The 27,988-nt window shown below is 39.1% G+C and overlaps 1 protein-coding gene across 1 annotated transcript; it reads right to left on the bottom strand.

The window, feature by feature from the left end:
• Positions 1-4,342: 4,342 nt before the first annotated feature.
• Positions 4,343-25,896, bottom strand: fam53b (family with sequence similarity 53 member B). The gene is made up of 5 exons (XM_048170257.1): positions 25,751-25,896; positions 15,550-15,732; positions 13,693-13,741; positions 7,616-8,250; positions 4,343-5,073 (listed from the first exon to the last, which is right to left on the bottom strand). The coding sequence occupies exons 2-5, from the start codon at positions 15,634-15,636 to the stop codon at positions 4,798-4,800; spliced, it is 1,047 nt and encodes a 348-aa protein (XP_048026214.1). The 5' UTR covers positions 15,637-15,732; positions 25,751-25,896; the 3' UTR covers positions 4,343-4,797.
• Positions 25,897-27,988: the final 2,092 nt, after the last annotated feature.

Raw genomic sequence — 27,988 nt, 5'->3', positions numbered from 1 at the left:
GTGTGTGTGTGTGTGTGTGTGTGTGAGAGCTGTGTGTGTGTGTGCTTGAGAGTGTGTACATGAGTGTGCGTGCTTGTGTGCCTGTGTGAGTGTGTGTGAGAGTATGTGAGAGTGTGTACGTGTGTGTGTGTGCGTATGCGATTTTGAGTGTGTTTGAGCGAGTGTGTGAGTGAGTGTGTATGTGTGTTTGTGTGTGCGAGTGTATGCGTGTTTGAGTGTGTTTGAGCGAGTGTGTGAGTATGCATGTTTAAGTGTGTGTATGCATTTTTGAGTGAGTGTGTTTGAGCGAGTGTGTGAGTATGCATGTAAGTGTGTGTGTGTGTGTGTTTAAGTGAGTGTGTTTGAGCGAGTGTGTGAGTATGCATGTTTAAGTGTGTGTGTGTGAGTGTTTAAGTGAGTGTGTTTGAGCGAGTGTGTGAGTATGCATGTTTAAGTGTGTGTGTGTGTGTTTGAGTGAGTGTGTTTGAGCGAGTGTGTGAGTATGCATGTTTAAGTGTGTGTGTGAGTGTTTGAGTGAGTGTGTTTGAGCGAGTGTGTTTGAGCGAGTGTGTGAGTATGCATGTTTAAGTGTGTTTGAGCGAGTGTGTGAGTATGCATGTTTAAGTGTGTGTGTGTGTGAGTGTTTGAGTGAGTGTGTTTGAGCGAGTGTGTTTGAGCGAGTGTGTTTGAGCGAGTGTGTGAGTATGCATGTTTAAGTGTGTATGAGTGAGTGTGTGTGAGTGTGTGTTTTTGAGTGAGTGCGTTTGAGCGAGTGTGTGAGTATGCATGTTTAAGTGTGTTTGAGTGAGTGTGTGAGTATGCATGTTTGAGTGTGTTTGAGTGAGTGTGTGTGAGTGTATGTGTTTTTGAGTGTGTTTGAGCGAGTGTGTGAGTATGCATGTTTAAGTGTATGCGTTTTTGAGTGAGTGTGTTTGAGTGAGTATGCATGTTTGAGTGAGTGTGTGAGTGTTTGAGTGAGTGTGTTTGAGCGAGTGTCTGAGTATGCGAGTGTGTTTGAGCGAGTGTCTGAGTATGCATGTTTGAGTGTGTTTGAGTGAGTGTGTGAGTATGCATGTTTAAGTGTGTGTGTGAGTGTTTGAGTGAGTGTGTTTGAGCGAGTGTGTTTGAGTGAGTGTGTGAGTATGCATGTTTGAGTGTGTTTGAGTGAGTGTGTGAGTATGCATGTTTAAGTGTGTGTGTGAGTGTTTGAGCGAGTGTGTTTGAGTGAGTGTCTGAGTATGCATGTTTGAGTGTGTTTGAGTGAGTGTGTGAGTATGCATGTTTAAGTGTGTGTGTGAGTGTTTGAGTGAGTGTGTTTGAGCGAGTGTGTTTGAGTGAGTGTCTGAGTATGCGAGTGTGTTTGAGCGAGTGTCTGAGTATGCATGTTTGAGTGTGTTTGAGTGAATGTGTGAGTATGCATGTTTAAGTGTGTGTATGCATTTTTGAGTGAGTGTGTTTGAGCGAGTGTGTTTGAGTGAGTGTGTGAGTATGCATGTTTGAGTGTGTTTGAGTGAGTGTGTGAGTATGCATGTTTGAGTGTGTTTGAGTGAGTGTGTGAGTATGCATGTTTAAGTGTGTGTGTGTGAGTGTTTGAGTGAGTGTGTTTGAGCGAGTGTGTTTGAGTGAGTGTCTGAGTATGCGAGTGTGTTTGTGTGAGTGTCTGAGTATGCATGTTTAAGTGTGTGTATGCATTTTTGAGTGAGTGTGTTTGAGCGAGTGTGTTTGAGTGAGTGTGTGAGTATGCATGTTTGAGTGTGTTTGAGTGAGTGTGTTTGAGTGAGTGTGTGAGTATGCATGTTTGAGTGTGTTTGAGTGAGTGTGTTTGAGTGAGTGTCTGAGTATGCGAGTGTGTTTGAGCGAGTGTCTGAGTATGCATGTTTAAGTGTGTGTATGCATTTTTGAGTGAGTGTGTTTGAGCGAGTGTGTTTGAGTGAGTGTGTGAGTATGCATGTTTGAGTGTGTTTGAGTGAGTGTGTGAGTATGCATGTTTAAGTGTGTGTATGCATTTTTGAGTGAGTGTTTGAGCGAGTGTGTTTGAGTGAGTGTGTGAGTATGCATGTTTAAGTGTGTGTATGCATTTTTGAGCGAGTGTGTTTGAGTGAGTGTGTGAGTATGCATGTTTAAGTGTGTGTATGCATTTTTGAGTGTGTGTTTGAGTGAGTGTGTGAGTATGCATGTTTGAGTGTGTTTGAGTGAGTGTGTGAGTATGCATGTTTGAGTGTGTTTGAGTGAGTGTGTGAGTATGCATGTTTAAGTGTGTGTATGCATTTTTGAGTGAGTGTGTTTGAGTGAGTGTGTGAGTATGCATGTTTGAGTGTGTTTGAGTGAGTGTGTTTGAGTGAGTGTGTGAGTATGCATGTTTGAGTGTGTTTGAGTGAGTGTGTGAGTATGCATGTTTGAGTGTGTTTGAGTGAGTGTGTTTGAGTGAGTGTGTGAGTATGCATGTTTAAGTGTGTGTATGCATTTTTGAGTGAGTGTGTTTGAGTGAGTGTGTGAGTATGCATGTTTGAGTGTGTTTGAGTGAGTGTGTTTGAGTGAGTGTGTGAGTATGCATGTTTGAGTGTGTTTGAGCGAGTGTGTTTGAGTGAGTGTGTGAGTATGCATGTTTAAGTGTGTGTATGCATTTTTGAGTGAGTGTGTTTGAGTGAGTGTGTGAGTATGCATGTTTGAGTGTGTTTGAGTGAGTGTGTTTGAGTGAGTGTGTGAGTATGCATGTTTGAGTGTGTTTTGAGCGAGTGTGTTTGAGTGAGTGTGTGAGTATGCATGTTTAAGTGTGTGTATGCATTTTTGAGTGAGTGTGTTTGAGTGAGTGTGTGAGTATGCATGTTTGAGTGTGTTTGAGCGAGTGTGTTTGAGTGAGTGTGTGAGTATGCATGTTTGAGTGTGTTTGAGTGAGTGTGTGAGTATGCATGTTTGAGTGTGTTTGAGTGAGTGTGTGAGTATGCATGTTTGAGTGTGTTTGAGTGAGTGTGTTTGAGTGAGTGTGTGAGTATGCATGTTTGAGTGTGTTTGAGCGAGTGTGTTTGAGTGAGTGTGTGAGTATGCATGTTTAAGTGTGTGTATGCATTTTTGAGTGAGTGTGTTTGAGTGAGTGTGTGAGTATGCATGTTTGAGTGTGTTTGAGTGAGTGTGTTTGAGTGAGTGTGTGAGTATGCATGTTTGAGTGTGTTTGAGCGAGTGTGTTTGAGTGAGTGTGTGAGTATGCATGTTTAAGTGTGTGTATGCATTTTTGAGTGAGTGTGTTTGAGCGAGTGTGTTTGAGTGAGTGTGTGAGTATGCATGTTTGAGTGTGTTTGAGTGAGTGTGTGAGTATGCATGTTTGAGTGTGTTTGAGTGAGTGTGTGAGTATGCATGTTTAAGTGTGTGTATGCATTTTTGAGTGAGTGTGTTTGAGTGAGTGTGTGAGTATGCATGTTTGAGTGTGTTTGAGTGAGTGTGTGAGTATGCATGTTTAAGTGTGTATGCATTTTTGAGTGAGTGTGTTTGAGTGAGTGTGTGAGTATGCATGTTTGAGTGTGTTTGAGTGAGTGTGTGTGAGTATGCATGTTTGAGTGTGTTTGAGTGAGTGTGTGAGTATGCATGTTTGAGTGTGTTTGAGTGAGTGTGAGTATGCATGTTTAAGTGTGTGTATGCGTTTTTGAGTGAGTGTGTTTGAGTGAGTGTGTGAGTATGCATGTTTGAGTGTGTTTGAGTGAGTGTGTTTGAGTGAGTGTGTGAGTATGCATGTTGTGTGAGTGTGTTTGAGTGAGTGTGTTTGAGTGTGTGTGTATGCGTTTTTGAGTGAGTGTGTTTGAGCGAGTGTGTGAGTATGCATGTTTTTGAGTGAGTGTGTTTGAGCGAGTGTGTGAGTATGCATGTTTAAGTGTGTGTATGCAGTGTGTTTGAGTGAGTGTGTTTGAGTGAGTGAGTATGCATGTTTAAGTGAGTATGCATGTATGAGTGTGTTTGAGTGAGAGTGTGTGTATGTGAGTGTATGCGTTTTTGAGTGAGTGTGTTTGAGTGAGGGGGGGCACCATGCAATATGACAAAAAGGGCTCTTCACAGTTAGTACACACTGCCTGACAGCAATTAAGACCATTTACACTGACATTATTTTCATGATAATTAAGTACATTAATGTAATGCTTAAATCGAAATCATCCGTCATCATTGACACTTCAGTTTTGACTCTTTATGCTTTTTTATTAAAATCAGCATGAATACAATGCCAAAAGCACATTAGCATTACAGTAATGAGATTTACTCACATTATGGTCATTTGCATAAATATCAGGAAAATAATGCCACACAACTTGTTTATTTCAGGGTGAAATATGAGCCAGACGTGAGATTCAGAGTCACAATCAGTAACACACCACAGCGCTCTTACAAACGCATTAAAATGCTGTTTATTCATAGAGAAATAAGTACATTTACTTCTGTAGTTACTCAATGTAAAAAAGACAAAAATAGTTCTAATAGCTTTTTTCACCAGTGAGGAACTCAATTACCTGATATTACTACTGTTACACATCTGAAGCCCTTTAATGTGTGTGTGTGTGTGTGTGTGTGTGTTTGTGTGTGTGTGAGATGCGTATGAACGTCAGAGCGCGAGTGTTTCTCGTGTGAAACGCCTGCTAATCTAAACGTGTGTGTGTGTGTGTGTGTGTGTGTGTGTGTGTGTGTGTGTGTGTGTGTGTGCGTGTTCTCATGTTGTCGGATCACGTTCGTGACGTCCTTCACCCTGAGTCGATTACGTGTGCCTCGCGTGCACTTACTGAAGCGTTCATCCCATAATAATCCAACAGGAGCGTCCTGTCCGCTAATGCTGGGATCATCTCAGTTTCTCTCAATCTGCTCGATGTCCAGTTCTCCACCCAGTTGGAATACGTCCCGCCCCCTCCGGCTGCACAGCCCCGCCCACAGACACTCGCGCTCCTTTGCTCCCGGCCAGCTGCCCTCGGATTGGTGGATGACGGCGTCCTCTTTGGTGCCGCACTGAGTCCGGTCAGATGTGATGTCGCCTTCGTCGTGGAGCGTCAGGTTGCTGGATGGAAGCGTTTGGTCATCGCCGGTGAATCCTGGACAGCTGAGACTGTGAAAGTCCTGCAGCTTCTGTGGGAAAAACACACGTGACATCAGCAGCAGAAAAACATGTGATGTCAGGAGCAGAAAAACACATGACATTGTGACATCAGCAGCAGAAAAACACACGTGACGTCAGCAGCAGAAAAACATGTCAACAACAGAAAAACGTGACGTCAGCAGCAGAAAACCGTGACAGCAGCAGAAAAACACATGACGTTGTGACGTCAACAACAGAAAAACGTGACGTCAGCAGCAGAAAAACGTCAACAACAGAAAAACGTGACGTCAGCAGCAGAAAACCGTGACAGCAGCAGAAAAACACATGACGTTGTGACGTCAACAACAGAAAAACGTGACGTCAGCAGCAGAAAAACATGTCAACAACAGAAAAACGTGACGTCAGCAGCAGAAAACCGTGACAGCAGCAGAAAAACACATGACGTTGTGACGTCAACAACAGAAAAACGTGACGTCAGCAGCAGAAAAACGTCAACAACAGAAAAACGTGACGTCAGCAGCAGAAAACCGTGACAGCAGCAGAAAAACACATGACGTTGTGACGTCAACAACAGAAAAACGTGACGTCAGCAGCAGAAAAACATGTCAACAACAGAAAAACGTGACGTCAGCAGCAGAAAACCGTGACAGCAGCAGAAAAACACATGACGTTGTGACGTCAACAACAGAAAAACGTGACGTCAGCAGCAGAAAACCGTGACAGCAGCAGAAAAACACATGACGTTGTGACGTCAACAACAGAAAAACGTGACGTCAGCAGCAGAAAAACATGTCAACAACAGAAAAACGTGACGTCAGCAGCAGAAAACCGTGACAGCAGCAGAAAAACACATGACGTTGTGACGTCAACAACAGAAAAACGTGACGTCAGCAGCAGAAAACCGTGACAGCAGCAGAAAAACACATGACGTTGTGACGTCAACAACAGAAAAATGTGACGTCAGCAGCAGAAAAAAATAACAGCAGCAGAAAAACACATGACGTTGTGACGTCAACAACAGAAAAACATGACGTCAGCAGCAGAAAACCGTGACAGCAGCAGAAAAACACATGACGTTGTGACGTCAACAACAGAAAAACGTGACGTCAGCAGCAGAAAACCGTGACAGCAGCAGAAAAACACATGACGTTGTGACGTCAACAACAGAAAAACGTGACGTCAGCAGCAAAAAAACACTGTCAGCAGCAAAACACAATGTCAGCAGCAGAAAAAAACACGTCAGCAGCAGAAAAAAAAAACGTGACGTCAGCAGCAGAAAAACACGTGACATTGTGACATCAGCAGCAAAAAAACACCTGTGACATCAGCAGCAGAAAAAGCTTTTTTTCTAAAGCAGCTTCACAGTAATAAACAGGAAAATAACGGAATCAATGATGCAAACTTTAAATATGAGACCAATTCAATTTCAGCTATAAAGCAGCTCTAAAAAGACAATAGTGTCATTATTCAGATCAATTTAGTTCAAGTTACGTCAGCAGCAGCGAGTGACTGTTCCTCACTGCTAGAGTTCAACAGAGACGGTTTCTAATGGTGTCTAGAACATTTATAACACAATATATACAATTTAAAGACCCACTGAAATCTGGGGCCAGTTGCATTAACTTAGCCTCCATGTTAAAACTGAACTCTATTTATCTGGATTTATTTTATGATCTCTTTATGAAGAGTTTTGGGTGAACAAACTTTCAACAGAGGGACAGAAATCTCCAAGATTTCACTAAAAATATGTGTTTCAAAGATGCACAGAAGTCTTGTGAGAGTGAATAACTGATGACAATTTTCGTTTTTGGGTAAACTATCCCTTTAAGAACTAGTTTGACCAACTAGCAATTAGACAAGAGGTAATAAGTCTTACTTTTCCAAATTAATTTACACTGATATACCTTTTTTATGACTTAACCAATCTTAAAGAAAAAATACAGATGACTAACTTCTAGACTAGTCTGAGCAGTTTATGCAACCGGCCACTGAACTCTAGTTTTAGTTCGCGTCTGTAGTTTTGAGCTCATCTAGATGCTGCTGAACTGCCCTTATATGCACATTTAAAATGCAGAAATGAAAATGTTATGTAATAAGTCAGTTTGCAACTGTGACGCAACTTTTAAGAACTGGATATTAAAAACCTCTTCTGTTAACTGGCCACGTAATGATCTGATGGCAGAAATCAATCATCTGGTATTTCACTACTGACAACTAACTTACCAGCTCTTACGCATTACATCAGCGGTCATGAATCATTACCATGGGCAACTGAGTATTTGGTTTGTAAACAGAGACCTTTTTCCACTGACACAATGATCAACATTGTGTGTGTGTGTGTGTGTGCGTGGCTACAGCAAACAATAAACACACACACACACACACACACACACACACACAGAGGGTTGTGCTCCTGTAATGGTTGAGTTCTCGAGCAGGTCAGTTCCTGGAGTCCGTGTGTTAACCAGATGAGGGTGATCAGCGACTACAGACGACCAGCAGAGATCATCACAGGAACATCTGCTACTGGTTGACTGAAGCATTCATTCAGGAACACACACACACACACACCTGTGTCATCTTGAGCAGGTCCAATGAAGGCCTCTGTTTGTGAGAGTCCGACGGTCTCCTCCGCTTCACGCCGATCTTCTTGTCGTTGTGGACGCAGGGTTGCGATCGGCTGCGGGCCAGTCCGCCCTGACTGCTGCGGCGCTCCAGCTCGGGTGTTGATTCGGGCGAGCTGGGCTCAGTCGGGCAGATCTGTTCGTGCGAGAGGTAGAGAGGCTGCGGCGTCTGCGGGGACGCGGAGAAAGAGAAGCCGTGGCCGAAGGGTTCGGTGCGTGTCGGCAGACTGAAGCTGGAGCTGCGCTGCATGGCGGGAAACCCGGACGGAGCGAAGGCTCCGCGATGAACACTTCCCCCGCTGTGGCAGCGGCGCTTCTCCACGGCCGTCCACACGCGCGAGCCCTGCGGCCGCCACGATGAGCGACAGCCCAGCTCGTCGGAGCAGGAGAGCGAGCGGCACTGGCGTTTGCTGGGCGGGGCGGCGCTGCCAGGAGAGGGCGCTTCGCTCAGACTCAGATCACGCAGCAAACCGCTGATGCTTCCCGTGGCACCCGTCTCGCGCACGCTGTCCCACAGGCTCTCCAGGCTGGAGCCCATGGGCCGCTGCTGGACGCCACACACCTCCGGCCACCGTCCGGACTCTACAAAACAAAACACAGAGTGAGAATCAGAGACGATCACAATTAATCAAAATAAAATGATATGTCTCAGTGCAATTATCAGATCGATTTTTTTGTGTGTGAAATATAATATTCAAGTATCATCAACTTTTACCACAGACATTATTTTACTCTTGACTTCATTATAAAAACCCGGAAAACTTTCCTAAGGTTTTGACGTCACGACTGTATCACTCTATAGGCATCTTTACACAGAAAAAGCGGCACAGAAACCAACTCTGAAGCGGCATAAAATCACAAAAATGTGCATTTACACAGACTGTTTAATGCTCCTCTGAAGCGGCATAAATGCATTTACACAGGAATTAAAATCGCGGGAAACAATGCTTTGAACATAAGTATTTCAAAACTAACAGTTTTAACAAAATGAATTTAAAAATAATTAAATAATAAACAATGAAATATAACTCGAAATAAAAAAAAATACGAAAATTTAAAGTAGTAAACTGCGTGCTTTATCTCACGCTTTGATGTTTGTCATAATAAAAATTGAACGATGCAACAAAAAATTATTCATTATTACACCGGGTAGTTCACAACAGGATTAAAAGAGGTCGAACATTTTTTTTTTTTTTTTTCAAAGAGACAAAAACAACAAATTATGCTAGCATTTGCGTGTGTCAGGCAGCAGCAGATCACCAGATAGACCGTCGTGTGTGTGGGTGAAATATCGTCCTCAAGGAGATGATTTTTGGAATATAATATAACAGTAGCCTACACAATCACAGTGACGCCGATTGTGTTAAGCATTTACCTTATCTGGGAAAAATGTAGCAGCGCGTTGATCTGACAGTCTCCTCATGGGAAGATTACAAACGGCGAAAGCCAATTGATGACACACGACGATTCTCTGCTGTTATTTTGGTGGTTTGCTTCACGGTGTGAGTACAGGACTCTTTTACTTCAATGCCCCTTGTTGGAAGACATTATTTTTATTATTTGCCCTAAGTTATATGTTTCGTCCCCTGCTTCTTGAATCTCGCGCCGCCTGAGCTGACTGGAATGCTTTTGGTTGTCATGACAATGACGTAGTTTAGAGCGGCTATATTTCACGTTCATTTACACTGAACCTGAACAGTATCAGACTCGCCTTTGATACTGGGGGCTGAGGTGGGTCAGACCCGGCATATTTTAGGTCTTCTTTAACATGGCATTGCGTCTTTACACTGAATTCTGAGCAGGTACAGACCCGCTTCAGAACAGCCATAAATCAGCTGTGTAAAGATGCCTTAAGAGAAGTGATTAAAGGATTAGTTCACTTTCAAATAAAATTTTCCTGATAATTTACTCACCCCCATGTCATCCAAGATGTTCACGTCCTTCTTTCTTCAGTCGAAAAGAAATTAAGTTTTTTGATGAAAACATTCCATATAATGGCCTCCAAATGGTTGAAGGTCAAAATTACAGTTTCAGTGCAGCTTCAAGGGGCTTTAAACGATCCCAGACGAGGAATAAGAGTCTAGAGAAACGATCGGTCATTTTAAAAAAAAAATGTAAATGCATATGCTTTCTATAAACAAATGATCGCCTTCCAAGTGCTTCCGCCAAAATCGCATTTTCGTATTCTTCAAAAAGTTTACGCTGTATGTCCTACACCTTCCTTATTCTACTTACAGAAAAAATGTAACTGGCGCCGCAAGTAGAATAGGGAAGGCTTAGGACATTCAGCGTAAGCTTTTTGAAGAAAAACAGAAAGCGGAAGCACATGCAAGGAGATATTTTGTGTTTATAAAGCATATACAGTTGTATTTTGTTTTGAAAATGACTGATGGTTTCGCTAGATAAGACTCTTATTCCTCGTCTGGTATCGTTTAAAGCCCTTTGAAGCTGCACTGAAACTGTAATTTTGACCTTTAACCGTTTGGAGGCCAGTGAAGTCCACTATAAGGAGAAAAATCTTTGAATGTTTTCATCAAAAACCTTCATTTCTTTTCGACTGAAGAAAGAAAGACATGAACATCTTGGATGACATAGGGGTGAGTAAATTATCAGGAAAATATTATTTGAAAGTGAACTAATCATTCAACAACAACAAAAGAGAACTCCTGTCAAAATAAATGTTTGAACATTTGAAAATGAAGAAATTAAGCCATTAATATTAGCATTGTAATTTCACTGTTGTATTGTAAAATTAAAGTATACAGTACAGTCCAAAAGTTTGGAACCACTAAGATTTTTAATGTTTTTAAAAGAAGTTTCGTCTGCTCACCAAGGCTACATTTATTTAATTAAAAATACAGTAAAAAACAGTAATATTGTGAAATATTATTACAATTTAAAATAACTGTGTACTATTTAAATATATTTGACAAAGTAATTTATTCCTGTGATGCAAAGCTGAATTTTCAGCATCGTTACTCCAGTCTTCAGTGTCACATGATCCTTCAGAAATCATTCTAATATGCTGATCTGCTGCTCAAGAAACATTTATGATTATTTTCAATGTTGAAAACAGTTGTGTACTTTTTTTTTTTTTTTCAGGATTCCTTGATGAATAGAAAGTTCAAAAGAACAGCATTTATCTGAAATACAAAGCTTCTGTAGCATTATACACTACCGTTCAAAAGTTTGGGGTCAGTAAGAATTTTTATTTTTATTTTTTTGAAAAGAAATTAAAGAAATGAATACTTTTATTCAGCAAGGATGCATTAAATCAATCAAAAGTGGCAGTAAAGACATTTATAATGTTACAAAAGATTAGATTTCAGATAAACACTGTTCTTTTGAACTTTCTATTCATCAAATAATCCTGAAAAAATATATTGTACACAAATATTTTGTACAATTGTACACATTAAATGTTTCTTGAGCAGCAGATCAGCATATTAGAATGATTTCTGAAGGATCATGTGACACTGAAGACTGGAGTAACGATGCTGAAAATTCAGCTTTGCATCACAGGAATAAATTACTTTGTGAAATATATTTAAATAGTACACTGTTATTTTAAATTGTAATAATATTTCACAATATTACTGTTTTTTACTGTATTTTTAATTAAATAAATGTAGCCTTGGTGAGCAGATGAAACTTCTTTTAAAAACATTAAAAATCTTAGTGGTTCCAAACTTTTGGACTGTATTGTAATTGTCTTTTATTTTAAAATTATTAAAATTTATTTTGCTTTATTTAGTAATTTTTATATTTTTAATTTCATAATTCTTGATTTTACAGTGAAATATAAATTTTTACATGTTTTAGTAATTTTTAGATTTTTATTTAGTAATAATAAATAATATTTTTATAGCCATTCTGATGTATAACTACAATCAGCACAGTAAACCTATATATTTTTTATTGCATTTTAAATCGAAATCACAATTCTTATAAGAAAAATTCCAAGTAGACCCCCCCCCAAAAATCATACTCACAACAGATGACTTTGTGCATTGCGCATAAAATAAAAACAAGTAGACAAATCACAAAGAAACATGACTAAGAACATTTCAATTCGCATGAAGGAGGCTAATGCATTTACGAGCGTCACAACATTTCACAACTTCCCATGAAAAAGGGTCAAAACCACAGCAAAAAAAATTCAGATCTGATCCAGTAAATACATCAACCTCCAGTCTGACATGTTTCTTTAACATGACAGAGAAGAACAAAAGAGAAGCAGAAGGGCCGAGTTCACAGGAAGAGCCTGTAGAGGTTCACAAACAACACAGCTGTGCCTAAGAAACAAAAGGGGCCAGAAATAGAGCTGTCTGATTGGTGGCAGGCTGCCAAACATCTGTGTGTTGAGATCGTGAAAAACACTAGTGCACCGCATGAGACCGCTGACCAACTACTGTCGAACTACATCGCCAGAGCTGTGATAACTCAGAATGATGTGAAACTGAGACATGAGAAACACTCTCACACTCTACAGTCTATATTTGGGGCCCTACGATTTCCAGGCAGGAAAATGCAATTTACTGTAAAATAGGGCTGGGTATTGACAATTTTCACGATTCGATTCGATTACCATTCACAAGCTTCGATTGCGATTCAATATCGATTATTTTGGATGTAGTATTTCAGCAAATTTTCTAGAGGAAAAAAATCTCTCAACTAATGCTGTAAACGACACATGAGAGTCAGCTGGTGCTACTATAATAATACTGAAGGTTAAATTAACTTATTTATATACAAACACTTAAATTACACTCAATGATGTTTTTATTATAAATAAAGTTTAGAATTACATAATCATATTTCTATTCCAATTCATTTTTTATAAATATAAACATTTAAATGGCGGCTGTCATAACTGATTTATTCAAACATGCATTAAATGTTGAAGAACATTATAATGAATATGTAACGGTGCATAGCTATATTTATCAGAATGATGCTTTCTAGAGCACTTTTCTAGCTGACTAATGAGTTTGAATATGTTTTTCTGAGGTAAATGTGACGTCACGTGACATTGAAGCTATTTTATTGACGTCTTTCGAGGTTGAAACACTGATTGAGCGATTACACGAGACATGATACGGATTTCAGTAAGTTGTACTGTATATTTTAACATACCTTCAGATGTTCATGCATGTTTATTTCGCTGTAACTGGTATTAAAGCGGAGGAGAGGATGATCACATGCTTCTCTTTAACTGAGGCGCTAAAGCGATCTGTCACGCCACATTAAACAGAGCCAAAATGGCATTTATTTTTTGAATCTCATAATAAGATGGACGTCATTTGAAATCTGAGACTTTGCTTCATATCAAAAGTAACAAAGATTATTGCGATTTATTGGATGGGAGGCGCTACATATTCTGCTCATTCATCAACTGAAAACAGACTAGACTAATCGATTCTTGGGATTTAAGAATCGATATCGGTTCGTAAAAATGAAGAATATAATGTGCTTCACCTCAGGTGATTCCAATGCACTGCGTCTCTCAGTTTTATCCCAGCGGATCAGGACAGCACAGCATGTCTGGGTGCAGAGAGGCATTTTTCTGAAGTCAAAACCAAAAAAGCTTTGGCCGTGGGGGCACAGCAAAACAAAAGGAGCCTACCCGGCACACACCGTTGTGGGCAAGGCGTTATGTGCCATCGCAGGCGATCCGGTGCCAACCGAACGGCAGCACAACACCCTATTGATCTGCTTTTGGGCTGTGAACTCTGTTTATTCCACTCAAAGACTAGCCCCATTATTTCACTACCTCTGTTCAGTTATTCTGGAGACAATGCTAGCACACAAACATCCAACCGTTCACACATGACACCGGTTGGCACATGCACCTGTGGCATCTAAAACTAGGCCTCGTGGGTATCAAGCTTGAGACTAAAATTAAAAAAAAATAAGCAGATGTTGAGGGCGGCACACTTTCTGTTTCACTCTTTCATGCAGGTGAAGATACGCTGGTCCAAATGCAGAACAGAAAGTTGTTCGATGAGAAACAAATGCACTTACCCATGATTCCGCAGGAGAAGAGGGCCTGGCTCATGGTTGGTGGCTCATGCTGTAGAAACACATGGATAGATCAGAGGAGCATCTTGGTCAAAACATCATGTAAAGCATGAGGATTCTCAGGTAACCAGTATCAGTCAGGCTCAAACCCGTGAAACTGAACTCTAGTAGGGATTCACTGCTGCGACTCATGCCACCTTATTTTGGCACCACGGAAGTCATTGATTTATTAGCCGCACTACAATCCAGTGCGTTTATGAACACAATAATAAATGAAAATATAGCTATGAGAATCAATTATTGTGGTTCATGCACTTTAAGGCCTTTCAGGACATGCGTAAAAAGGTATTATGTTTTATTTAGCAAGCCTGTAACCATCTCGATCATAGATGGAAAACACCATTTACAGCAAATACAGACAATTTGCCATAGTAAATATATGGTTTATAAAGCTTTTTAACAGTTATCGAGGTTGAGCGGAAAACCTAGGATTAGTTCGCCAAAGTTGGTTTTTGAAATAATCTCCGATATTTAATGAACGATTTGATGGACAGCGGCGGTCCTAAAAGGCAAAGTTGCTCAGAATGAGGAGTTCTACCATGTGGTACGAATGTCGGAAAATCACGCGATACACAATCCTTTATACAAAGGCCCAGCGAGTTTCGTTCCAAAAGTATACCTTGTCTGATAGCTGCTCAAAATTCATTGGCTGACGGCGGACATGTTTTTTGAGATGCGTCAATGTCCTCATGGACAATCATGGCACCTCGGACAAAGACACTGCATGCCAATTTTCAAGTAAATCGAACTGACGGAAAAGTGGTTATAGCCATTTTCATGTTTTGTTTCCTGTTATAGCGCCACCAAGTGGCCAGTCACTGCGTCCTTTTTAATGCAACCACAGAATGAGCTCTTGCATAGGTGTGCCAAATTTGGTGAAAATATCTCATTCCGTTTACGAGTTATAGCCATTTTAGTAAAAGTGGCTCCGCCCACTTCAAACGTTTTGGCGGCCCTTAGAGACCGTGAATCGGAATTTCACTTTTTTTGATAATTATTGACAATCAGACTCCAGATAATCTTGCTGCACTGGTTCGGTTTCGAGTAAAAAACCAAGCAAAAGTAGGTTTTTCAATAAATTCAAAATACCCTAAAATTTCGCAAACCTACAATCGAATCCGAGGCATTATGAAAGATTTTGTACTTTAGACCGCTGTAGCGCCCCCGTCAGGCCGATTGGGGCAAGCCTTGGTGACGGTGTGAGTACTACCATCCCTCAAAGTTTCAAGTCTTGACGTCTTAAAGTTTGGTCTGCACGATCACTTTTAGGGGAGAACGCTGATCCTTGGAAATTTTAACAATTACAACAGAGTTTCAGCAATACGTTCGTGAACCATTAAATAATATAACAAATGCCAATTTGCAATATCAAGCAGCATAAAGCACTGTTTTGTACAGATAAAATAACTGGAAAGGAATGACAGCAGAAGCCTCGCACATTTCAAGGTGTTTACCAGGTTTTCTGGAAAGTTTACGGTTTAAAACTCCCGAAAAAAACCTCAGTTTTGGCCTGATTTTGTTCTAAATTACGTCACACCAATTTGTTCTATGATTTCACTTGAAGTATGTCAGGGTTTTAATGTTTAAAATAAGCTGGATACAGAAAATAAAGTGAGTTTTGGGTTACTACACCTAAAAATAGTGAGCTATTTAGAATTATTACACTTGATTGCCATGATTATAATTTAAGCCAAAGCTTACAGTGCCGCTGTAATCTGCTGAAATCAACTACAGTGATCATTACGCATGATGTTTGACATCCATCTCGACCTTTAAACTGAGTGAAGTGGCGTTTCTTACCAGCTGCAGAGACTCTTTGGATGTTACATCATCGACGGCCTTCTTTTCCAGTGTTTTAGTGTGAATAATTACCATGGCAACACACATCTTTGCCACAGTCCATTCCAGTGCAAGAGAGTTCTAGTGAAGCTCATTCTTCAAGTGCAGCGCTGACCCGAACGCTCTTCAGATGACCTCTTCACCCTGGACAGAGAAGCACATGTGTTTGAAACACATTATTCACCCGACTTCAACCGTTACTTGTGAAATCATCTTTAGGGAACAATAAACTGTTGATGGATTACAAAGTTTCCAACTTTTATGTTTATCTTTGAGCAAGAAAGTCAAGTTAACGTGACCTTGAGCAGCAGTCGAAGTAATGAAAAAATAGCAGCCTACAATAGAGGCGTCTTTCCTATTCCTTAGTTTTATGACACTTTGATTGTTTGAATCACCAAAAAGCATGTCTAATCAACAGAATATATAAATCATAAAGCATTAACAAGTTAACAATAAATACAGCTCAGGTTTACTTTGCCCTAAATTCCATTTTATTTACACGAGTTTGTGCAAAACACAAGCTAAACCCGGCCTGCGGGAGCGAGTCCTCTAAATCGCTCCGTATTGTAGACTCGCGTCCGGAGGCAAGGTCATGTGATCTCTTCCTCCAGGACAAGCTGAAAATAAGTGTGGCCCCACGGTTATCAAAACACACAGCTGCCTCGTTCCTCGAGTAACTCTGACTCTAAGAGCAGCTGATTGGAGCCAGATGTGAGTTTAGAGCTTTGCAGCAATTCATCTTTAGCTAATGCTCAGATAACTGGATTTGTACATTTTCTGTGCGTTTGAGTGCGGGTCGTGTTCACCCTCAAGAGTAATTTTTATATGCATAAATGCAGCATCTCTTACGCTTAAAATATGATGTGAAATGAAGGCCACATCACGACCGAAGGTGAACTCAATGCATCCCTGGAAAAAGTTTGGTTTGCTGCAAAAATTAGAAAAAGCAGGAAAAACTAAAACTATATACACACACACACATGTCCAGCCTTCTCACTGCTGAACTTATCATTGGTTTTTATTACAGAGGCAATAACAATAAAAAAAGATAAAAATAGATCAGATGATGTAATAGTGAAATGTGTTTGTATGAACATAATTGGCCAGCTATGTCATTAACTCTTTCTCCACCATCGTCCAAAATTTGTAACTTCTTCCTGAGTCTCTCCATCAGTGTCGACTCCGGTTTGAACAATGTAAGGCTGAACACCGTCGTCATTTTGGCTGCGTGAGATTCTCCAGCTTTGTTGTTGTTGAGCTGTTAAAGCTCCGCCCTCTTCTGGAAAGGGGGGCGGGAGCAGCAGCTCATTTGCATTTAAAGGGACACACACAAAAACGGCGTGTTTTTGCTCACACCCAAATAGGGGTGAATTACATTTTAGGTTTTACTTTTACACCATGTTGATCACTTCAGGTGTGGTGCAATTGCGAATAAAACTTTTTTAGCCAGATGGTTAATAAAGAGAATGTTGCTTGAATCATATTGTAGTTGAATTTTTAAGTTTATTAGTTAAACATAAAAATAAAGAAATAAAAAACAAAACGGTGATTCGGTCAATCGTTCTGGGGAAAAAAAAAAAAAAAGATTTATTTTTTTTGGCCATATCGCCCAGCCTTAGGTTATACGGTAGAGGGCGCTATTAAGCCCAAAGTAAACTTGACTTTTTATGCGTGGGTCAGCGAACAGTGTGCGTGGCTTGAATTTTGTCATCATAAGAGTATGTGCACTGCCAGATGTTTGTAACTGCGTGTACTTGTATATTATTTTATCCACAAGGTGGCGTCGATTCCCAAGGTAGTCAAAGAAAAACTGCATAAACAGAACAAACTGGAATGCATGCAAGCTACAACGACGATGGAGGCCTATATCGACGAGAGATCTTGCGAAGAGGTTAAAAAGTACCATTGTTTGTTGTAACTCGTGGCGAGAGACTTCGCATGCGCCGAACGCCTGTGTATGTGTACGAGTCAAATGAAGCATACTTTGAAAGACTGTGCGCGTACACTAGTATACCAAGGGATTACTGCATCTTCTGAAAGAGTACAGAATATCCGAATTCAGAAACAAGCGAGGAAGAAGCAGAAACAATCGATAGAAGCACGTGTAAAATAACACGATCATCATTGAAATCAAAACTGCAGAACGTGAGCAAATGAAACGTAAACCCATGAAGAGGAAATGCCTGTATTGCTGCGTCCCAATTCGCCTACTTATACTACATCCTAAAAGTACTGTTTTTGTAAAGAAAAAGTACATACTTGTGAGTGTGCAGCAGAAGAGTATGCAAGCTTTGGGACATACTACCTCATCATAATTGCGTCGTTAACAGACGTTCTGTCGCTTAGTTACAGGATGCGTAACTGTTTAAACTACCCTGTCAATCATCTTGTCGCAGTTAAAATCCTCCACATTCAATTAAATTTAATTTCCTACTGTTTCGGAGAGAAATGAAGTTGCACGTTTACCTCCCAGTCTCATGCAGAGAACTCTCCTCATCTTTGCATAATGATGCATTTAAAAGTTAATGACCAAACGCATCGTTATAAAAGTTCACAATGCTGTTGCAGATGAAATATAATGTGGATAACATTTAATATCTTTACATCAGGTTAGATACTGATAATTAATCACTCTCAAACCCCTTTATCTTAACCGTCGGTCTCACACATCCGTCATGTTTGTAGTTTTTTAACACTTTTTATTCGTATTTGTAGTTCTAACTGAATCCTCGTCCACAGCGGGCAATATTAGCCGTTAGAAGTGTGCACGGATTCGAATTCTAACTGGAAAAAATAGACCATCCGGGTATCTTTGGAATACTTTCAACATACTACGATTTGGGACATACTAATTCTTATTTCGAATACTATTTTTAGGACGGATAGTATGCGAATTGGGATGCAGCAAATGTTTTGATCATCATTCTGAATGTGATTTTTTTTTAAATGTTGCTTTTTATGAAATTTAACCACATTGAAGTGTTGATAAAAAGAATGCATGAAGCTAAAATAACATGTTTTTGGTTGATGTTTAAAAGCAGAGGCTCCGTTCTTTCTTTTCATGTGTTCCGAAATATGCAATAAAATATTCTTGGGGCCATGAAAGTTTTGTGAAAATGATCTGAAAATGATGAACTGCTGGTGGTAAAAGAGTTAAATATGTGAAATCCTAAAGTGTGCAATGATGTGGAATTAATTTGATTTACACCATTTCTGATGGTAAATTTGTATCAAAGCATTATACACAAAATCCAGAAAATTTAAAAGCCAACATAGAATTTGGGTGGAAACTAAAATGGAATTTACTACAGATTCAAAGGGCTGTATTTATTAACTTATTAATGCTTGTATATTCTTTAGATTAGACATTCTCTTTGATGACTCAAACCATTAAAATGGAATCCAGAAAAATTATATTATAGACTGCACATCAAATCCTTATTTATAGTTGCGCTGGGCGTCTGACAGACCAGAGGAAGTGGGTAAACAGGACACATGTTGCGTGACATGTCTAATGGGAGCGTGTGGCGACACACATGAGCTGCGAGTGGTGTCGAGGGTGTCTGATATCTCCACACTCACGGGACGCCCGGGCAGCGATAAGGCTCTATCTGAAGGGCGAGACTGATTTCAGCGCCGCGGATACGTGACTCGACGCTAAGAGTCATTTCAGGCCAATCAGCGGAGTGGCACATTTCCTTCGGGTACAAACAAAGAGATTACAGGAACTTCTGTCATCATTCACTCACTCTCATGTCGCTCAAACCATATGAGGAACAGACTGGAGTTATTATTCTTGTCATCCCATGAGTTACACCTACGTACATTACCAGTGCAAAAAAAGCAATGCATGAATTTTTATTTTTATATGATGGCCTGTAATGAAGGACAAACAGAATAGCGCAGCTAATTAAAGTGCAAGAGAGACTCATGCATCGAACACCTGAAGAATTCACGTGAGAAAAACTTGTCAGTATGTGAGCCGCAGGCATGACGTGTTCATTTTCTGGCATGTTAATGACTTTCCCCTCGTGCAAATTTCAGACGAGACAATCACAAAATAAAGGTCTTTTCACAGTGAACTTGCGGTGTGAGAGATCCAGAAAAGGAAAGTTTATCACAATAAAAACACTTCAGGCAGACGTTGGAGGAGGAACTCGGTCCTTTCAGTGTGTTTTGCATGAACTTTCTGCTGTTAAACACACCCAAGAGGTCTAACGTTACAGCCTCGCTGACGTTCCCAGAGCCCACATGGCCGCCAACTCATTCTGGACATAAATCTTCACAAAACCAAAAGCGTGAATAGAAAACCCCTCCAGAAAAGGGCAGAACCGCAGCTCTCCATTCAGCACCTGCCCGGCGAGGGTTTCAGGGCTTTTGGAAGTCGCAGCGAATCAATTAGTCATATGAGCTCGCTGCAAGCTGACGCCGCCTCACGGTTCGGGCCAAACCAAACTAAACTAGCGGGAGAGGCGCGGCCGCGGGCCGTTTACAGGGTCGGCCAACTCTGTGGCAACAGAAACATCACAGATCCAATTGTGAAACACATGTAGAAATGAAGCTGAGAGGGAGCCAAGAGTTTATAGGCCGCCGAACGCCACAAGGTATCGTACGTGAATGAGCTGCCAAACCGATCTGGTTAGCTTGCACAATAGTAGCGTAAAGGACCAAGGGACGAGCAACGGGAAAGAACGCTTTCACGAGACACAGCTGCCCGACCGCTTAACATAAACACAAAGACGCGTCTTGAAAGAGCGACAAGCACAAACGTCTCTTTTCATTAGGGCAAACCTCACTTCATACCCGCGTCTGCTCGCAAATGTGAAGCTTCAATAAACAGGCCTATAGTAGAGTTTATTTTACTGTAAGTTCATCTGGAAATGGGCTGTTTAACAGAGCGCTGGTTAAATTGTTACCAGGCAATAACCCACACTCGCACAGAGACACACAAAGACAGCATTCATGAGCAACAGACGCTCGCTGGTCACGAACACACACTAGTGCTGAGAAATGTGAGTTTTCAACATACAACATTATCGAATTATGTGTACAACGCTGCTTTTAAATGGTTGGTTCATTCAAGAATGGCTGTGCCATTATTTAGTCACCCTCACGTGCTTTCAAACACAAAAGTAGATGTTTAGCAGAAAGTTTATGATGCTCTTTTCTGTTGAATCCACAAAGCATCAAAACAGAAGTCCGTATGACTTCCATGTCACATGATGATCTTTTTCTGAAGAACTGACTGAATTTTAGGTTATTTTTCACTGCTATCTCATGCACATCTCATGCTAATTATTGTCCCCCCCCCAATAATTAGAAATGGCCAAATTGTCCTCCCCCAATATTTGATATTATTGATGCTGTACTCCATTATGCACCACTTTTGCAAAACAAAAATTTTAAAAGTTACATTTTTAGTCTGGTCTGCCTGTTACTGTCAGAACGAGCGAGCTGGCCAATTAGATCAAAGAAGGCGGGGCTTGCTGTTCACAGAAGACGAATTCCAATGTGATGCTTCGCTTTAGCACTGAAAGAGTACGTGGCGAGTATGCTAATATTTGACGACCGTTTTATGATTGAAATATTCAGCGACCAACCGACAGCAATATCAAGTGATGCAAACTAATCAACATTTCTATGAAATTTTGCCGTTTTGAAATGAAAACATGCTGTTATTTGATTAATATGAAATGATTGATGTAATTCATAAATGAATATGACGAGACAAGAAACATATTAGACATACAAATAAGAGTAAATGATATATAATTGCGTGATAAAGTCAGAATTGCGTGATATAAAGTCAGAATTGCGTGATAAAGTCAGAATTGCACGATATAGTCAGAATTGTGAGATATAAAGTCAGAATTGTCAGAATTGCGTGATATAAAGTCAGAATTGCGTGATATAAAGTCAGAATTGCGTGATATAAAGTCAGAATTGCGTGATAAAGTCAGAATTGTACGATATAGTCAGAATTGTGAGATATAAAGTCAGAATTGTGAGATATAAAGTCAGAATTGCGTGATATAAAGTCAGAATTGCGTGATATAAAGTCAGAATTGCGTGATATAAAGTCAGAATTGCGTGATATAAAGTCAGAATTTCAGAATTGCGAGATATAAAGTCAGAATTGCGAGATATAAAGTCAGAATTGCGTGATATAAAGTCAGAATTGCGTGATATAAAGTCAGAATTGCGTGATATAAAGTCAGAATTGCGTGATATAAATTCAGAATTGTGAGATATAAAGTCAGAATTGCGTGATACAAAGTCAGAATTGTGAGATATAAATTCAGAATTTTGAGATATAAAGTCAGAATTGTGAGATATAAATTCAGAATTTTGAGATATAAAGTCAGAATTGCATGATATAAATTCAGAATTGTGAGATATAAATTCAGAATTTTGAGATATAAAGTCAGAATTGCATGATATAAATTCAGAATTGTGAGATATAAATTCAGAATTGTGAGATATAAAGTCAGAATTGTGAGATATAAAGTCAGAATTGCATGATATAAATTCAGAATTGTGAGATATAAATTCAGAATTGTGAGATATAAAGTCAGAATTGTGAGATATAAATTCAGAATTTTGAGATATAAAGTCAGAATTGCATGATATAAATTCAGAATTGTGAGATATAAATTCAGAATTGTGAGATATAAAGTCAGAATTGTGAGATATAAAGTCAGAATTGTGAGATATAAAGTCAGAATTGCATGATATAAATTCAGAATTGTGAGATATAAATTCAGAATTGTGAGATATAAAGTCAGAATTGCATGATAAAATCAGAATTGTAGAATAAAGTCAGAATTGTGAGATATAAAGTCAGAATTGTGAGATATAAAGTCAGAATTGTGAGATATAAAGTCAGAATTGCATGATATAAATTCAGAATTGTGAGATATAAATAAAGTCAGAATTGTGAGATATAAAGTCAGAATTGTGAGATATAAAGTCAGAATTGCGTGATACAAAGTCAGAACTGTGAGATATAAATTCAGAATTGCGTGATATAAAGTCAGAATTGTGAGATATAAATTCAGAATTGCGTGATATAAATTCAGAATTGTGAGATATAAATTCAGAATTGTGAGATATAAATTCAGAATTGCGTGATATAAATTCAGAATTGCGTGATATAAATTCAGAATTGTGAGATATAAAGTCAGAATTGCGTGATACAAAGTCAGAATTGTGAGATATAAATTCAGAATTGCGTGATATAAAGTCAGAATTGTGAGATATAAATTCAGAATTGCATGATACAAAGTCAGAATTGTGAGATATAAAGTCAGAATTGTGAGATATAAAGTCAGAATTGCGTGATACAAAGTCAGAATTGTGAGATATAAAGTCAGAATTGCGAGATATAAAGTCAGAATTGCGAGATATAAAGAGATTGCGTATAAAGTCAGAATTGTGAGATATAAAGTCAGAATTGCGTGATACAAAGTCAGAATTGTGAGATATAAAGTCAGAATTGCATGACAAAGTCAGAATTAGATGACAAAGTCAGAATTGCGAGATATAAAGTCGCAATTCTGACATTTTTTCTCAGAATTGTGAGATTTTTTTTTCATGCAATTCTGACTTTATATTGTGCAATTCTGACTTTGTCATCTAATTCTGACTTTATAGGCCTAACTTGTAATTGTGAGTTTATATCTCGCAATTCTGAGATAAAAAGTCGCAATTACCTTTTTTATTTTTTATTCCATGGCAGAAACAAGCTTCCATAGTGTTTAAGCTGCAGTGTAGAATAAAGCTCAATCATCACTGTGGTCAGTGCAGTAAGCGTGTGCCCGTTCACAGATTTCTTGGCCAATCTCTGATGATTCATGAGCTTATAAAGCACTTCCCTCTCAGGGTCTGATGTCAACAGGCAGCAAAAATATGGAACTGGCAATAACTGAAAATCAGCGACCTCATAAAGACTATCTTGTGATTCATTATGGGAACTTCCACTGTGGTGTGCGTTTGCGGCCGCATGTATTACGTGACCTAGTTATCAAAACACAACTGCAGTACAACAAAGGTGCAATCGCACAAGGCCTCTGAACGAGTCCTGAAGTCCAAAGGCCTTTCAGCTGATCAAACTCAAGACAACGATCAACGTCACTCACTGTGTGCCTATCTGAAAGAGATGGTGGGAAAGCAGCACAGATACAAGAGAAAAGATAAAACACATAAACATAAGTGAGGGGATTTAAACACAAGTGTCTATATGGGCACACAAAAGGTCAAAATCAGCCTCTTTTATGTCAAAGGAATAGCAAAACCTGTTCTGCATTCTTATTCCTATGATGTCTAACAATGACAAAATGATGTCTATAAACCAGATACACCCAACTATTCACTACACACATTAACCTAAACATTTAGCTCAGTTCCAGAGACACTATAAACACAACTAATCAACACTTTTCAATAAGGTGAAAGAGACATAAACCCTTAGCCGGCTGGTTTGGTCAGAACAGAGTCACAGTTCGTTTACCATGAAACACACACTGCGGGCGCTGCACACGGGACGCTTGCCAGTTCAGCGGAAAATGACGGCTGGAGGTGAGAAACAAACACACATTCATACCAGCGACTGGAGGAAAAACTGGCTTCCCCAGGAACAGATTGTGTTGCGTGTCACAACACTTCACAGCAAAACATCAGACGAGCTGAAAACCAGAAGATTCTTCAGTTACCTGGGCAGGCAGTAACTCAAACCCTTCTCAAATGAGTCCATGTGAAACTCACACGGGTCAAACCCAGTGAGAAGTGAAAATCCCTCATTTGCATACGGCCTGATCAGAATTAACAAGCTGGTTTTGTACTGATAACTAGATAAACACAATCTGCGCTCACTACAGGCAAGAAACTCTAGAGCTGCTCTCATTTTAATTAGACTCTGGTGCTGTTGTAGTTTATATTTCATCGCTCAATACTCAAGTTACCTCTAATAATACTGAATAGAATACCTAAATATCAAATACACTTAATTCTTCAATGATATAGAATACTCTGTAATATTGAATACCCTCAAAATACAGAATACTCTTAAAATACAGTCAAAATACTGCATTCTATACAATAGTGGATACTCTTAAAATACTGAATACTCTTAAAATACCCTGAAAATACTGCATTTTATAAAATACTGAATACTTTTAAAATACCCTGAAAATACTGCATTCTATAAAATACTGAATACACATAAAATACCCTCAAACTATTGAATACTCTTAAAATACCCTCAAACTACTGAATACTCTTAAAATACTGCATTCTATAAAATACTGAATACTCTTGCAATACCCTCAAACTACTGAATACTCTTAAAATACCCTCAAACTACTGAATACTCTTAAAATACTGCATTCTATAAAATACTGAACACTCTTAAAATACCCCGAAAATACTGAATACTCTTAAAATACCCTCAAAATACTGAATACTCTTAAAATACCCTCAAAATACTGAATACTCTTAAAATACTGCATTCTATAAAATACTGAATACTCTTAAAATACCCTCAAAATACTGAATACTCTTAAAATACCCTCAAAATACTGAATACTCTTAAAATACCCTCAAACTACTGAATACTCTTAAAATACTGCATTCTATAAAATACTGAATACTCTTAAAATACCCTCAAAATACTGAATACTCTTAAAATACTGAATACTCTTAAAATACCCTCAAAATACTGAATACTCTTAAAATACTGCATTCTATAAAATACTGAATACTCTTAAAATACCCTCAAAATACTGAATACTCTTAAAATACCCTCAAAATACTGAATACTCTTAAAATACCCTCAAAATACTGAATACTCTTAAAATACTGCATTCTATAAAACACTGAATAATACAGTTTTTCAGCACGTTTCTGGAGATTCTGGAGAGTTCTCAGTTCGAGCTGAACATGGTTTATGCTTAAACTCTGCTCGAGTTTAGGAAAGTTTCTTCTTTAATTATTATCGATGGCAGAATCTGACTGACTTTAATTCGGTGTTTCCCTGCGCTCGGGGAACAAAAGCTACTGACGTCCGCGAGCGTCGCGGGAAACTTACTCACTCACGCGCGCGAACCCACATAAACATCGTGAAATATACTGCAATTAAGTCCATTATTTCACTGTATATACTCACGGGACAGCGAGCGGCGCGTCTCCTCGCGCGGGCCGGATCGGTAAATGCGGCCGTTCAGATCATCTTCCCCGCGCGCGTCCGCCGCTCATCCCGCCGCCGCCGCTGCTGCTGCACGAGCCCGACCACACGCACAGACAGCAGGGGGGAACACGGAACCGCAGCACAGCACGAAACACACACAAACACACTATTAATCACCTTCATCTGAGTGTGAACAGGATTAATGTACACAGAAATATCACTTATGATACCTCACGAAGTTAGACGCGGTTATAATAATAAATATTTAATATCGAAATGAAGCAGCTGCACCCCCTGCTCTGAATGGACTCGCCCAACCCGTCACGCAACTACTACGCATTATTACAACAACTAATAACACAACACGGAAAGTTTACCTCACACTGTATAATTAATCTCATTTATGAATGCATTCACACTAAATAAATATGTTGACATCTTTCTAATGATAAAAGGAATGCACTTTGGTTACTTTACTCGTTTTAATCACATTTTGTCGTTTTCAATGGTTATTATAGTCCTGATCACAGGATATGTATATGAGACTCTGTTTGATAAAGTTTCCACCATAATAGCCAATGATTAAGATCTTTTTTCTGTATGACAGAAACATCATATCATGTTAACTTCACTTTAATTCTTAAGTCAAAAATTAGGATGTATTACAGATTAAACCACACTGAATGAACAGGGAAATACTGTACCTGTGCCTCATTGTGCTCATTATGAAAGTTTAACTATTGTTTGTTGTGTCTAAGACTGATAATGAAGTTGAGTTTTTGGAAAATTCCACACCCTGTGTGGTTAACTGGTTTTCAGTTTGTTGTGGAGAAAGTCTCCCACATGCCTGAAGGGCCGGAAACCACGACCAGAGCAGCTGAGATCTGCACACCATCTACAGGAACGTCTGAAAACTGCTGCGTTTACATGCGAAAGGGTTAGTTCACCCAAAAATGAAAATAATGTAATTTATTACTCTCCCTCATGTCGTTCCACACCCGTAAGACCTTCATTCATCTTCAGAACACAAATTGAGATATTTTTGATGAAATCCGATGGCTCAGTGAGGCCTGCATAGCCAGCAATGACATTTCCTCTCTCAAGATCCATTCTAAAAACATATTTAAATCAGTTCATGTGAGTACAGTGGTTCAATATTAATATTATAAAGCCACGAGAATATTTTTGGTGCGCCAAAAAAACAAAATAACGACTTATATAGTGATGGCCGATTTCAAAACACTGCTTCAGGAAGCTTCAGAGCATTATGAATCTTTTGTGTCGAATTATGATTTGGATCGAGTGTCAAACCGCCAAACTGCTGAAATCACGTGACTTTGGCGATCTGAACCGCTGATTCGATACGCTGATTCATAACGCTCCGAAGCTTCATTAAGCAGTGTTTTGAAATCGGCCATCACTATATAAGTCGTTATTTTGTTTTTTTTGGCAAACCAAAAATAAAAAAAAATTCATTAAAAAATTTCGTTACTTGAAATAAAATAAACATTCACTGAAATAAAATGAAATGAAAAGAAATAAAATACAATAAAATAAAATAAAATGAAAATAAAATAAAATGAAATAAATAAAAGGAAATTAAATTAAACTAAATGAAATAAAAAATTAATAAATGAAATGCTAAAATAAAATGAAATACAATAAAATAAAATTAAATTAAATGAAAATGAATCTTTTGTGTCAAATCATGATTCGGATCGCGTGTCAAACTGCTGAAATCACGTGACTTTGGCGCTCCGAACTGCTGATTCGACACAAAAGATTCATAACGCTCTGAAGCTTCCTGAAGCAGTGTTTTGAAATCGGCCATCACTATATAAGTCGTTATTTTGTTTTTTTGCCGCACCAAAAATATTCTCGTGGCTTTATATTAATATTGAACCACTGTACTCACATGACCTGATTTAAATATGTTTTTAGTACATTAATGGATCTTGAGAGAGGAAATGTCATTGCTGGCTATGCAGGCCTCACTGAGCCATCGGATTTCATCAAAAATATCTTAATTTGCATTCCGACGATTAACAAAGGTCTTACGGGTGTGGAACGGCATGAGGGGGAGTAATTAATGACAGAATTTTCATTTTTGGGTGAACTAACCCTTGAAGATCAAAACACCATCGTAATGCGGTGAAAGGATTTGGGTGAAGATGGTGGAGAGGAAATCATGCGGTGTTTGAATGAGGTTTTGTTATA

This window comes from Megalobrama amblycephala, linkage group LG20, assembly GCF_018812025.1.
Source record: "Megalobrama amblycephala isolate DHTTF-2021 linkage group LG20, ASM1881202v1, whole genome shotgun sequence".
In the NCBI taxonomy this organism is placed as follows: Eukaryota; Metazoa; Chordata; class Actinopteri; order Cypriniformes; family Xenocyprididae; genus Megalobrama; species Megalobrama amblycephala.
This window is presented reverse-complemented; position numbering and strand designations above follow the sequence as displayed.